Consider the following 12,806-nt stretch of genomic DNA (forward strand, 5'->3'; position numbering starts at 1 on the left):
ACTCTATGTATTTTGAAAGATGAGACGATGAGGATTATTATAAATACCGCTTCGATGTCATACAAGCCAAATACCTGTCAGTCCAGATGTGCACTTCACATGTCCATATCATGTTTGATGTCCAGTTACAAGATGACATGGTGTTATACCCTGGGTTGTCCTGATCAGAATGAGTCTATGTTTGTTGTATTGTGAAGACAATGTGAGGACCACGCATCTGAATGCTCGGATGACTATTCCATGCGCACCAAATGTACGATCTGCTTCTCTGAATTACCTTGTGAAAGCCTTACACTGTAAGATCCTATTTTATAACTTGGTTAGTTATGTTTGCAATAGACCAAGCTTTTAAATGATGCTTACCAGACCCTGACTGCGATTTAATGGACCACTTTACACTCTCAACCAAACCTTTAATTTTGAACTCTACACTTTACATTCTCAATGTTTAATTTTGAACTATACACTTTACATACTCAATGTTTAATTTGGAACTATACACTTTACATTCTCAATGTTTAATTTTGAACTATACACTTTACATTCTCAATGTTTAATTTTGAACTATACACTTTACATACTCAATGTTTAATTTTGAACTATACACTTTACATTCTCAATGTTTAATTTTGAACTATACACTTTACATACTCAATGTTTAATTTTGAACTATACACTTTACATACTCAATGTTTAATTTTGAACTATACACTTTACATTCTCAATGTTTAATTTTGAACTATACACTTTACATTCTCAATGTTTAATTTTGAACTATACACTTTACATTCTCAATGTTTAATTTTGAACTATACACTTTACACTCTCAACATTTAATTTTGAACTGTGTAAAGTGAGTGTAAAGTGTATACTTTACACTCTCAACCAAACGTTATGACTAGCCGCGTGCTGTTCCCCTCGAGAGACATTCCTGTTAGTTTATCCACCGTTGGATGAACGTTAGATCCTTGTCGTTGTACGACCAGGGTGCTGACCACAACGTTCAGTTTCTCCCGGCGTTCCTAAAACAGAGGGCCCGGCCACGCCTTGGATCGCCGTGGAGTCCCCTTGGTTTAAAACTCAACCTCTCTGCACCGCCAAGCCCTCCTGTGGATCTGTGTGTGTGCTTGAGGTCTCGATTCTGTTTCAGTTATTTCATTTGGCCTTTAAATTAAAGACACTTTTGCATATTGTTTTCATGTATAATGCATTGTAGTTAAGCCCTATATTTAATTGGACTCTGCATATCAATACTACTACTAAAGATAAATGAAGATATCAGCAGTGCTTGTATCAGGTACTTTGAGTTTGAGAAAAATAAATTGCAAAGACCTAGGCTATGAATACAAATCATTATGTTATAATAATTTGGAACTTGATATTCAAGTGTGCTACTACAAAATCACAAAAGTCTCGAACCATACCATAGACTAGTTGACAGTTTAGCTGATAGAGTGTCTGTTGACTATTAAATATTTTTTAACAGGCCACCAAAGTCATTTTTCTATAGGCTACCCTGCAAGGCTTGTATTTTGCTGGGAACAACACAACCTCCATCTGTTGGGTTGTTGGTAGGGACAGGTGTAGTGTTTACAGGGCTAACATTAGCACACCACTGACATGATAAAAGGCCTCGTAAATAAAATGGGGTCAAACAGATACATAGGTTTCTGTGGAAGCCTTTCTAGCCTGGTCCCACATCTGTTTGTGCTTGCCAACTTGGTAAGACCGAACAGACAGGTTGGGAACCAGGCTAGTTTTTTGTAGGAGTTCCACAATTCACATCAAATGCTTTTAAATCTCCAATAAAAGGTGTTGCCTAACAACAGTTGACAATGATAAAAGGTGTTGCCTAACAACAGTTGACAATGATCAAATGTGTTGCCTAACAACAGTTGACAATGATCAAATGTGTTGCCTAACAACAGTTGACAATTATAAAAGGTGTTGCCTAACAACAGTTGACAATGATAAAAGGTGTTGCCTAACAACAGTTGACAATGATAAAAGGTGTTGCCTAACAACAGTTGACAATGATAAAAGGTGTTGCCTAACAACAGTTGACAATGAAGACATATGTTTGTTGGTGCAATGCAATAGGCATCAGTGTGTTGTTCCAAGGAAGAAATGTGAACATGTTCATAGTGGAAAGGGACGGAGGCCTATTCCAAGTCAAAATAGGGATAAAGCAGACACGCAACACAAAAAATGATGGGACTTGAGCTCCATATTTTCTCGCTATAGATGGCTATCACTCAGTCAAATCCTCAATTCAATGACTTAAAAATACTTCACCTCGGACAAGAAATAGCTCAAAAAGTTTCCTCAATTAATCCCACAGATATAATGGCCACATAGAAATGTCACGCTGAAATAGCCCGACAAGCCGTCATGGCGATACTCTACACCTCAAGCAAACCCAAGTAAGACCTCACATCAAAAAGTATGCTGCCTGACACACACACACACAGATGCGCACAGACACCCACACATACGGATGCAGGCACACACGTCACCCCTCTCCTCACCACCTCTCCTGATGGAGAGGGTGTCTTGGCCACGTGGCACCTCCAAGCTAAGCTGACCTGTCATATGGTGTAACGGGGTGTAACAACTGTTTCTTACATATATCACATGGCACAAATAATATAATATAACAGAATAAAATAGAATGGATCATTGGTGAAAAAGGATCTATCATTTAAAAAAAGCTATAGTGAAAATGTCACGACTTCCACTGAAGTCGGTTCCTCTCCTTGTTCGGCGGTCGACGTCACCGGTCTTCTAGCCATCGCCCATCCACCTTTCATTTTCCATTTGTTTTGTCTTGTTTTCCCACACACCTCGTTTACATTTCCCTCATTACTTGTCGTGTATTTAACCCTCTGTTCCCCCCATGTCTGTGTGGCTGGTTTGCACCGGGTTTTGTTTTGTGACGCGGTTGCGTTCTGTGCAAATGGTTGCCTCAGTAAAGTGCTTTGTCCACTCATCTCTGCTCTCCTGCGCCTGACTTCCATGCACCAGCTACACTCACCGCTTGACAGAAAATGAAATAACACACGTAAAAGATCTATTCATACTCCAAGTAAATGAATACCAACAATTCAACAGTTACATGTATAAACCGTTATTATCTGGCCAAAGCCTACCGGGGTTTTGTAGCTGTGTAACTACATCTTCGCATACGGTTGCGATTTAATCAGTTAGACCCCTTTCATCACTAAAGAGAAAGCTGAAATCTGTGTTTACAAGCCAGGCATTTAATTACATAGTTTGTAGTCGGATATATCAGTTAGAAATCAAATCAACACACAACATCAACAAATAGTATAAAAAGCAACAAAAATGAACCGTGATTATGAAAATCCATCTCGCCACAGCCAATGTCTTTTTTTGCCGCTTTGCACTGTAGAGTCCTCGCATATGGTTGTGATAAAGTCCATTAGACCCATTTTATCACTAAAGAGAGAGCTTAAATCTGTTCATTTCACACACGCGTTTTCAAGCCAGGCATTTAATTACATAGTTTGCCGGAGATATCAGTTTAAATGGAGTTAAGTTGTCTAGCAAAGACAAAAGCTTCTCTCTGGATCCACAGCTGTCAACAAGGCCTTTCGCTGGTCCGTTATTATCCACTGACACAACACACAACCCCATCCGCCACCACAGCTTAGATATCCTACTAGCTGAAACACAGTTGAAGTGCATACGCTCAATACCAGAGGGATGTGGAGGGAAGCCAGTGGTCAAACTAAAACAAGAGTGTACATCTCAGTCAAAATGGCTCTTTAGTTCTTGAAATAAAAAAATATACTGTATTTAAAAATACATCAAATAAGTAGAACTGACTGGAGAAACTGCCATACAACATGAAAAATACACCTTGGCACAAATACATAGCCTAATATGTGCCCCCATGTTGGGCCCCCGTGTTGAGCCCTTCCTCTGCCATGCTCTCTCTAGGCACAGAGGCAAGCCGGGATAGACACATTCAATTATATTAATAACTTTAAGAGCAGAGACTGTGCGCCAAAGATGGTGGTTAAATTAAAATACTTCACCAGTTACCAGTTACCATTGAAAAAAATTGTCGGTTCCTGTCTACTTAAGCTGTGATAGCATGGTTCTGGTCTACTTAGTTCATTGACTTCCATTGAAACAGAAGAAACGAGGGAGTGGGATGTCTCTCTTCCTCTTCCGTCTCTGCTGTGCGCAAAGTAGAGAATCCCACACATGCGAAGAAGCTTCAGACCTTTAGCTGTCGGGAAGAGGGTTCCAGAAAACATGGATCTCCGTACCACTCCCTAACTTTAATTAAAAAGCCATACTAAATGCTTTTTAGTGTTTTATAAATGATTGTAATGCATATAATGCTTAGAATCTGCAATGCTTATACATGTTTATAAATGCACTATTACTACTAATTTATTGAGAGTGTATTTACTACGTATAAATAGTTGATGCATGTTGACTAGTTAAATTAAAGTAATATTTTATATTTAAAAGTCATTATAAAGTGTTACCATAAAATCAATCTGTCCTTCAGCCCAAATGTACTATATGTATTTCACAAAAGCATGTATTCACTAATCTTGATATACAAAATCCAAAACATTGACCTTTAAATGGTTTAATCATGCTTATTAATTAAAGTTATTGTAAAGCGTTACACCAAACTACAGTCCTTATATCTCATTCAGTAGGGCATTTACAGTTTTTGTTTCACAGCAGCATTCTAACGGATCTGGATAAGAGAAAGCCAAACGTTTAGCTGACCTTTTACAAGTTTAAGTAACCCAACTGTACAATCTGTCGTATTTAGCCTTCACGAATTTACATCCACACACAGCAGGAGCACATATCCCCTAATCTTGATAAGCGAAAGCCAAAACATTTGTCTGACCTTTGACCCAGGTGGGAGTTGGGTAAATCCAGCCCCTGACATGGGATAGGTTCTCATTACTCCAGCTGGTAGGTTAGCTCCGGATGATACATCTGGATAAATGTGGAGGAAACAGGAACGACAGGACCATGAAACACATGGGATCGAGGGAAGTTTATGTTGTGTTAATTCTTGACTGTGAAGAAACCAGAAAATCACAATGACCTATGTTAAAATGGTGTCATGCTATCCTAGTTTTGCTTGTTATGTTTGTATCATGGCTGTTCTTGAAATTAAAGGACCAGTCTACTTCACAAGCTCACCTTAAAAATGTTAAATATTGGCTCCGATAAGAAAATACCACATTTCTATTATTTTATTATTATTATTATTTTATTTCATCTTTATTTAACTAGGCAAGCCAGTTAAGAACAAATTCTTATTTACAATGACGGCCTACCCCTGGCCAAACCCGGACGACGCTGGGCCAATTGTGCGCCGTCCTATGGGACTCCCAATCACGGCCGGATGTGATACAGCCTGGAATCGAACCAGGGACTGTAGGGACGCCTCTTGCACTGAGATGCAGTGCCTTAGACTGCTGCGACACTCGGGAGCCCAAAAATAAGTTGTACTCTCAAAATACTGTAATCTTTACTGAAAAAAACTATAAACCCCAGACAAATAGTGTAAAAATACAAGTTGCACAATTAGTAACAGTAATTTACATCGATATTACAAGTTTTATTTGTGTTTTATAAGTACTATATTGAGATAATATCAACACATGGACGATCAAGTTAGCCCGATCTGCTCCCTACTCCCTAGATCGAAAAATCCAAAATGAGACCCATGCCATGCACCCTGCAGTCTAAAAATAGCAGCAGTTCCACCCCCATCTACCGCATATCTACCACATATCACATATTTCCCCTCTTAAAAACACCACAACATTGACCTTCAACCTCCAACCCGAAGTCTTTGAGACACAGACACACACTCCAACCTACCTTGATTGGCAGTGGAAGAGTAAGCCATGGAGTTATTCACTCCGACGTTGTTTAGGCATCCTTCAGACGACCCGGCGGGACCGTAGTAGACGGCTCCGGCTGTGATTGTAGCACTGCGGACAGAACCGGACGCCACGAGAGGCTTGTTTTAGTTTCCTGACTAACTGATTGAGTGATCTGTCTACCTGCACTGCTCTGTCCTCCCTGGCTAGTCTATCTGGCTGACTAACGGAAAAGTAAACTTATGAAAGAAAATTAAATAAAGAATGTTGCACACTCTATATACAGTATATCCCAATGATTTAATGGGTATTAATTACACCAATGTTTTGGGCATTATGCCCCTTCTGCAGGGACGGTACCGGAGACTAGTTTTAGATTTCTGACAGACTGACTGACTACCCTCCCCTCGACTGTCCATGCCTGGCTGTTGCTATATCTTGTGACTGGGGACCTCAAGTCTCATATTCAAAAGCCATTAAGGCTGTATATGGAACACAAGTGTAAAAATCTAATGCCTCGGCTGTCCGGGAATATTTACTTTGGGAATAACGGAGGAGATCAGAATAAGGTGAAGACATGACTTAATGGTCACAAGAGTATGACGATTAAACTTACAACATAAGGACAGAAACTAATACATGAAGTAACTTATAAAGCATGTATAAACAGGTATAATGGCTTAATCATTAAAGTTATTACAATTTTGTAGCCTATATCTGACTGAAAAGTACCCTAAGAGAAAACTTTCAGTGAAGCACATGCAACTCAACTGCTACACAACACATAAATGTACCACATTTAGGAAACGTGTTTGATGATAAGGTACACTTTCTAAAGCGTTTCTAATTATGTTATTCATGATTTATAATGCATTTACAAATGATTAAATAACCATTCATGTAGTTATAAACCCTTTAAACTCTATATGATTGGTCCCCTTTTGTGAAGAGTTTTTTCCTTATATCTGACTGAAAATACTTCTCAAACCCACAGTGGAGCACACGTTACACAAAATGTCAAGATCAAAACAGAACACATTTAAGAAATAGTTTTAGCCTATACTGTATCTAACTGAAAGGCACCCTCAATACTGTACTTCACAACCCACGGTATGAGTGGAACACGTCACACATTAGTCATTTGTTGTCAGTCACTCCCTATTCCTAGACAGGAAGCAGAAAGCCGTTTCTAGATCACACAGAAGCATATCAACGTGCTGTCTAATCTATTTGACCTCCCTATAACTCACCCTTCAGAGTACAGCAAGCGGTTCTGCAGGTGTAGTTTACCTTTCACGTGCTGGTCCCAGTCCTGAAAACACACATCCAACCAAACCCAGTCAGATAGATAGACCCTGACTCGCTGAACGCTATCCCCTACCTCAGTGCACCCCCTTTGGGCACAGCGACATTCCCCCCCCCTGTGTGTCTGGCCCTGATCATGGGTGGCTGGACTATAATTAAAGGGGCAACGACTTGGAGCGGAGAGCAACTGCTTCTGGAGCAGTTACAGTTAGCCTGGTCTCAGATCTGTTTGTGCTGTAGAGCAAACTTGTCATGCCAATGGGATATATGAGTCCCAAAGGAGTTGGCTAGACCACACAAACAGATCTGGGACCAGGCTAACTGTAGTTGGCTCTGTTGGGTAATGATGTTACATCCTGCACACCACAGTAAAACTAAACTGTTCCTCACACCCTGTTCAAGGAACAGGCCATTTACAGTTCAGGTCACACACACTAATGAACTAGTAGTTGTTGAGCAAAGGATCTATTACACAGCTTAACATTAGAAAGAGCAAGATGCTAAAGGGATTGAGTTCAATATTTACACCATAGAATTAGGAATTAGTGTACTAGAATCTACATGAACCTTCTTATGATGGGATAAAGGTCAGCCATTTTGGTCAGGAAGCAAACCATGGTTTGCCAGTGTTGTGATAAGATATTGTGTAAAATAATGAATTTGAAGAATTTATCTGCGCTGTGTTTGTCAGCTAGCTAGCCAGACAGTTTTAGAGGAATGATTCCAATAATTATTCAAATAAACTGCCAATATGCCAACATTCCATTCAAACAATGCAGTCAACCTACAGCCATACACTGAAATCAGTTGATGATAGGACTTAGACAAGTTGTAAATGCAACAAGTACTGATTTTATCATATAATAGCACTCACATCATTCAAAGAAAACTAAAATAGAGACATTAATGATCTGTTTACATATATTTTTGCCCTGATCTGTTTCACCTGTCCTCATGCCTGTCTCCACCCCCTCCTGGTGTCGCCCCACTTCCCAATTATGTCCTGTGTATTTATACCTTTGTTCTCTGTCTGTTTCTTGCCAGTTCGTCTTGTTCGTTCAAGCTAACCAGCGTTTTCCTGTCAGCTCCTATCGTTTCCCAGCCTCTCTTTCCTCGTCCTCCTGGTTTTTGATCTCTGCTTGTCCTGACCCTGTACCCGCCTGCCTGACCTCTCTGCCTGTCCCTGAGTCTGCCTGCCATCCTGTACCTTGGCTTTACCCTGTTTCTTCGACCCCTGCCTGCCTTGACCTGCCTTTCCCTGCCACTGTTGCGGCAATAAACATTGTTACCTCGACAGTCTGCGCCTGGGTCTTACCTTGATCCGTGATAGTACGAACTGGCCATGACTGACCCAGCAGACCTGGACCAGCTCCGCCATGCCATCTCCTCCCAAGGATCCGCCATTGGTAGGCACGAGGAGTTGCTTTGTGGTATGGTGGAGGGGTTCCAGGTTACAGCCGAATGTCACGACCAACCATTGGACATTTTGCGGGAGCAAGTCCGTGGGTTACCTCCTAGGCAGCCAATCATGATGGTAACCTCCCAGCCCCTCTGTAACCCGGCTGGTAGCAGCACCGTCACCCCGGTTTCCCGGGAACCCCGCTTACCTCCACCAGAGCGCTATGATGGAGATTCCGGAACCTGCCGGGCCTTTCTCTCCCAGTGCTCCCTCGTTTTCGAGCTGCAGCCTTTTTCGTTCCCCTCGAAGAGCGTATATAATTACGCTGATGTTCGGGAGGGCTCTCGTCTGGGCCACAGCGGTGTGGGAGCAATAATCTGCCATCTGCCTCAGTCTGGAGGTATTTGTGGCGGAGGTGAAAAAGGTGTTCGTTGCTCCGATGTCCGGGAAAAGGCTGCCCAGAAGTTACTCCAGCTTCGGCAGGACACCCTCAATGTGGCAGACTATGCGGTGGAGTTCCGCACGCTAGCAGCCGAGGGTACCTGGAACCCGGAAGCGCTATTCGACACATTCCTGCATGTATTGTTGGAGGAAATAAAGGATGAGCTGGCAGCCGGAGAACTACCAACGGATATCGACTCACTCATCGCTTTAACCATCCAGATCGATGGTTGGCTACGGGAACGTAGGAGGCAGAAGAGTTTCGATTGCAGTCCCAATCGCTCACTTAGGGATCCCACCTTGCAGCTGATAAACTCTGGAAGTCCCCGAAAGAATCTGTGCTTACCCGAATCTCTCCAACAGCCCCCGGAGACTGCCGATTCACCTCTTCCCGAGCCGACGCAGCTCGACAGGACTAGGCTGCCTCCAGCCGAGCGCGTACGCAGACTTGCGACCCAGAGTTGTCTGTATTGCGGTACTGCTAGTAATTTTGTGTCTACTTGTCCCTTCAAGAGAGCTATCTCATTCGTTGGAGTGAGTACACTGGTGGGTCTGAGAGAGAATTTTTCTTCTCCCGTTACTCGCCTCCCTCTCTATGCCACCCTGCTGTGGGGCGATCAGTCCATGTTTCTCCAGGTGCTCATGGACTCGGGGGCCGATATGAGTCCCCCTGGACAATACCCTGGCGTCCGAGCTGGGCATCCTCACACAACCCCTCTCCATTCCCATGGGTGTTAGAGTGCTGAACGGGCACTCTATAGGCTGGGTCACCCACCAGACCACCCCCGTCAGCCTACGAGTGTCGGGAACCACAGCGAGGCTATCCAATTCCTGCTGGTTGAGTCTCTGCAAGTTCCCGTGGTATTGGGATTCTATTGGCTCCAGCGACACAATCCCTCCATTGACTGGGCTACTGGTGCCATTGTGGTCTGGAGCCTGTCCTGCCACACTCGTTGCCTGAAGTCAGCTCTGCCTACATCTTCCTGGGGGCTTGGAAATATCCCCGGACCTCTCCGCAAGCTCCACAGAGTACCAGGACCTCCGGAAGGGGTTCAGTAAGGCCCGGGCCATTGCGCTTCTGCAGCATCGACCGGTATCCAAGGAAGTCAAGTCTGAGGCACTGGCACGTCACTTTAGGGCAGCGGCTACACCCCCGGAAGCCGAGACCTGTCTCCCCCGCTCCAAGATCACTAGCCCCTCTGCTGTTTGTCCTCTGTTACCCTGTACCCTCCGTATGTTTCCTACCTTTTCGGTGTCTAGAGTCAAAACCATGTCTGACTGCCCCTTGTCTTCTGTTTCTAGGCCCATTCTTCCCCTGTGTCATCGATGGCCAGCCAGCGTACATGGTGAGAGGCCTCCTGAGGGTTTGACCCTGGGGCAGGGGTTTCCAGTACCTGGTTGACTGGGAGGGTTATGGCCCGGAGGAGAGGTGCTGGGTTCCCACTAAAGACATCTTGGACCCGGCCCTCATCACCAACTTTCACCGCCGGCACCCCGGTCAACGAGGTATACGCCCAGGTGGAATGCCAGGTGGCGTCCCTAGAAGTGGGGTGGTACTGTCACGCCCTGATCTGTTTCACCTGTCCTCGTGCTTGTCTCCACCCACCTCCAGGTGTCGCCCCTCTTCCCAATTATGTCCTGTGTATTTATACCTGTGTTCTCTGTCTGTTTGTTGCCAGTTTGTCTTGTTCGTTCAAGCTAACCAGCGTTTTCCTGTCAGCTCCTATCGTTTCCCAGCCTCTCTTTCCTCGTCCTCCTGGTTTTTGATCTCTGCTTGTCCTGACCCTGTACCTGCCCACATGACCTCTCTGACTGTCCCAGACCCTGAGCCTGCCTGCCGTCCTGTGCTGTTGCTCCACCTCTGGATTACTGAACTCTGCCTGTCCCTGACCCTGAGTCCGCCTGCCATCCTGTTACCTTGGCCTTACCCTGGATCTTCGACCCCTGCCTGCCTTGACTTGTCTTTGTCTGCCACTGTTGCGACAATAAACATTGTTACCTCAACAGTCTGCGCCTGGGTCTTACCTTGATTCCTGATCATTTTAGAGGCTATTTATACAGAAAATTGGTATAAAACCTGTATAAACTGTATATATAATTATATGACAATATTTTAGGTTGACAATAATTCTATTACACAATTTCCGATATATCACACGCCTTACTTTTATTTTCCTGCATAATTAAAATCAGGATTATGCCTCTGCTGCCATTCATTCCAATCAGACTGGTTTGGATTTCTCCCTGACCAATATGGCTGCAATTTTCACTCCATTCTGGAACTTTGAGGGTTTATGTCATAGCCCCTCTAGTAAGTTAATAGGATCTCTATGGTTAACACACTACAGTACATGAAAATTTAAACGCATTGACGATATATGTTCACTAGAATAAAACCATATGTTATCCCACGTCGTCTATGCCTGCATCTCAGTTTCAAAGAGCAATACATTCTAATAGGAGTGTCACCAAGCTTGTTCAATGTAATTAAGTATTTCTCTAGTCTAGACTTTACAGGAAGTAACATATTTCTCCACAGGAAGTGACATACTGTCCACAGGAAATGATATAATCCCCGTCCAGTGAGCTCCACCCACCTTGAGGTTATAGACCTTCTTCTCACAGATGGTGCACTGGTGGGGCAGGTGGGATGGCGTCACGGCGTGGAAGTCATTCAGCTGGTGAGGTTGGAGTTGTACGGAACCACCTGTAGACAGGATCTCCTCTCCCCCCTGCAGGGGCTGCTTGTGGTATCCCACAAACCCCTTGGTGCCACCCATGCCTTCTCCGAACGAGGAAGTAATTTCCCCACCGCCGGAATTGAACTTGGGGTCAGAGGTTGGCTCCTCTGGATTGTACAGATCCTCTCTGGCACGGACTGGCTGCCCAGTCCCCCTCCATACTGTGGCAGTATTGGAAACCATGTCCAACCCTTTTCCCGCGTGGCTCATGTTACCTGGGCTTTTCCACTGCTGCTCATTAAAAGCGTTCTTGTTCTGATAGTTTTGATTCCCAACACCGAACCCAGCCTGTTGTTGTTGACTCTGACCATAGAAGTCAATCTGAAAGCCTTGGTTTGTACTCTTTGCCTGAGTCATGATTGGCACGTACTGTCCTTGTCCCTCTCCAGCTTCACTCAACGCCACCGACGTCCCCCCTGTGAAGCCATACTGGAGACGCCTATCCATATCTGAAGGGTATGTTGAGCCAGCTTTCTTGCTGTAGTCTGATCCACCATGCTGGTTGGCCTGTAGCTGCTGCTGTTGGTTCCCAGAAACACCCCCACCTCCGTAATGGTTCAGCCTCAGATTACCATGATTCTGGTTGAATCCGGCCCCTACCAAAGTCCCCAGGGCAGAGTTGGGGGGTGGCGGCGGTGGCGGCGGTGGCGGCGGTGGTGGAGGCAGTTGGAAGGCTAGGGCACTGGAGTGGAAACCACCACCAACTGTTTGGGGATTACTGACCATGGCCGAGGCGCGGAGCTGGTTGAAGAGGGGCTGGGACATGGCCACATTGGCAAGGACCTGATTGAGGGAGAAGATATATTCAAAAACATTAGTCTCGAAAACAGACAAAAAGTGTGAACACTTGAAACACTTAAAAAGTGTGTGAAAACAAGAGTTTGCATCTCAGAATAAAATTCCAAGATATGTAAATATAAGAAAACCAACCAGCCCTGTTACAGACCTGATTGAGGAAATAAAAGTAAAATTGAGAAAATAAAAGCTTGCATTCCAAAGTACCAAAAGAAAATACAGGCAAACCAA

General features: G+C 44.1%; 1 protein-coding gene across 1 annotated transcript in view; it reads right to left on the reverse strand.

The window, feature by feature from the left end:
- The window catches only part of rbm20 (RNA binding motif protein 20), a 71,976-nt gene that overhangs the window by 14,009 nt on the left and 45,161 nt on the right, over positions 1-12,806 (reverse strand). The window contains exons 3-6 of the mRNA XM_042305492.1: positions 11,637-12,563; positions 7,145-7,206; positions 5,893-6,005; positions 4,904-4,995 (exon numbers count right to left, since the gene is read on the reverse strand). Coding sequence (XP_042161426.1) covers positions 4,904-4,995; positions 5,893-6,005; positions 7,145-7,206; positions 11,637-12,563 — 1,194 coding nt within the window. The remainder of the gene's footprint in view (positions 1-4,903; positions 4,996-5,892; positions 6,006-7,144; positions 7,207-11,636; positions 12,564-12,806) is intronic.

Source organism: Oncorhynchus tshawytscha, linkage group LG02 (assembly GCF_018296145.1).
Source record: "Oncorhynchus tshawytscha isolate Ot180627B linkage group LG02, Otsh_v2.0, whole genome shotgun sequence".
NCBI lineage: Eukaryota > Metazoa > Chordata > Actinopteri > Salmoniformes > Salmonidae > Oncorhynchus > Oncorhynchus tshawytscha.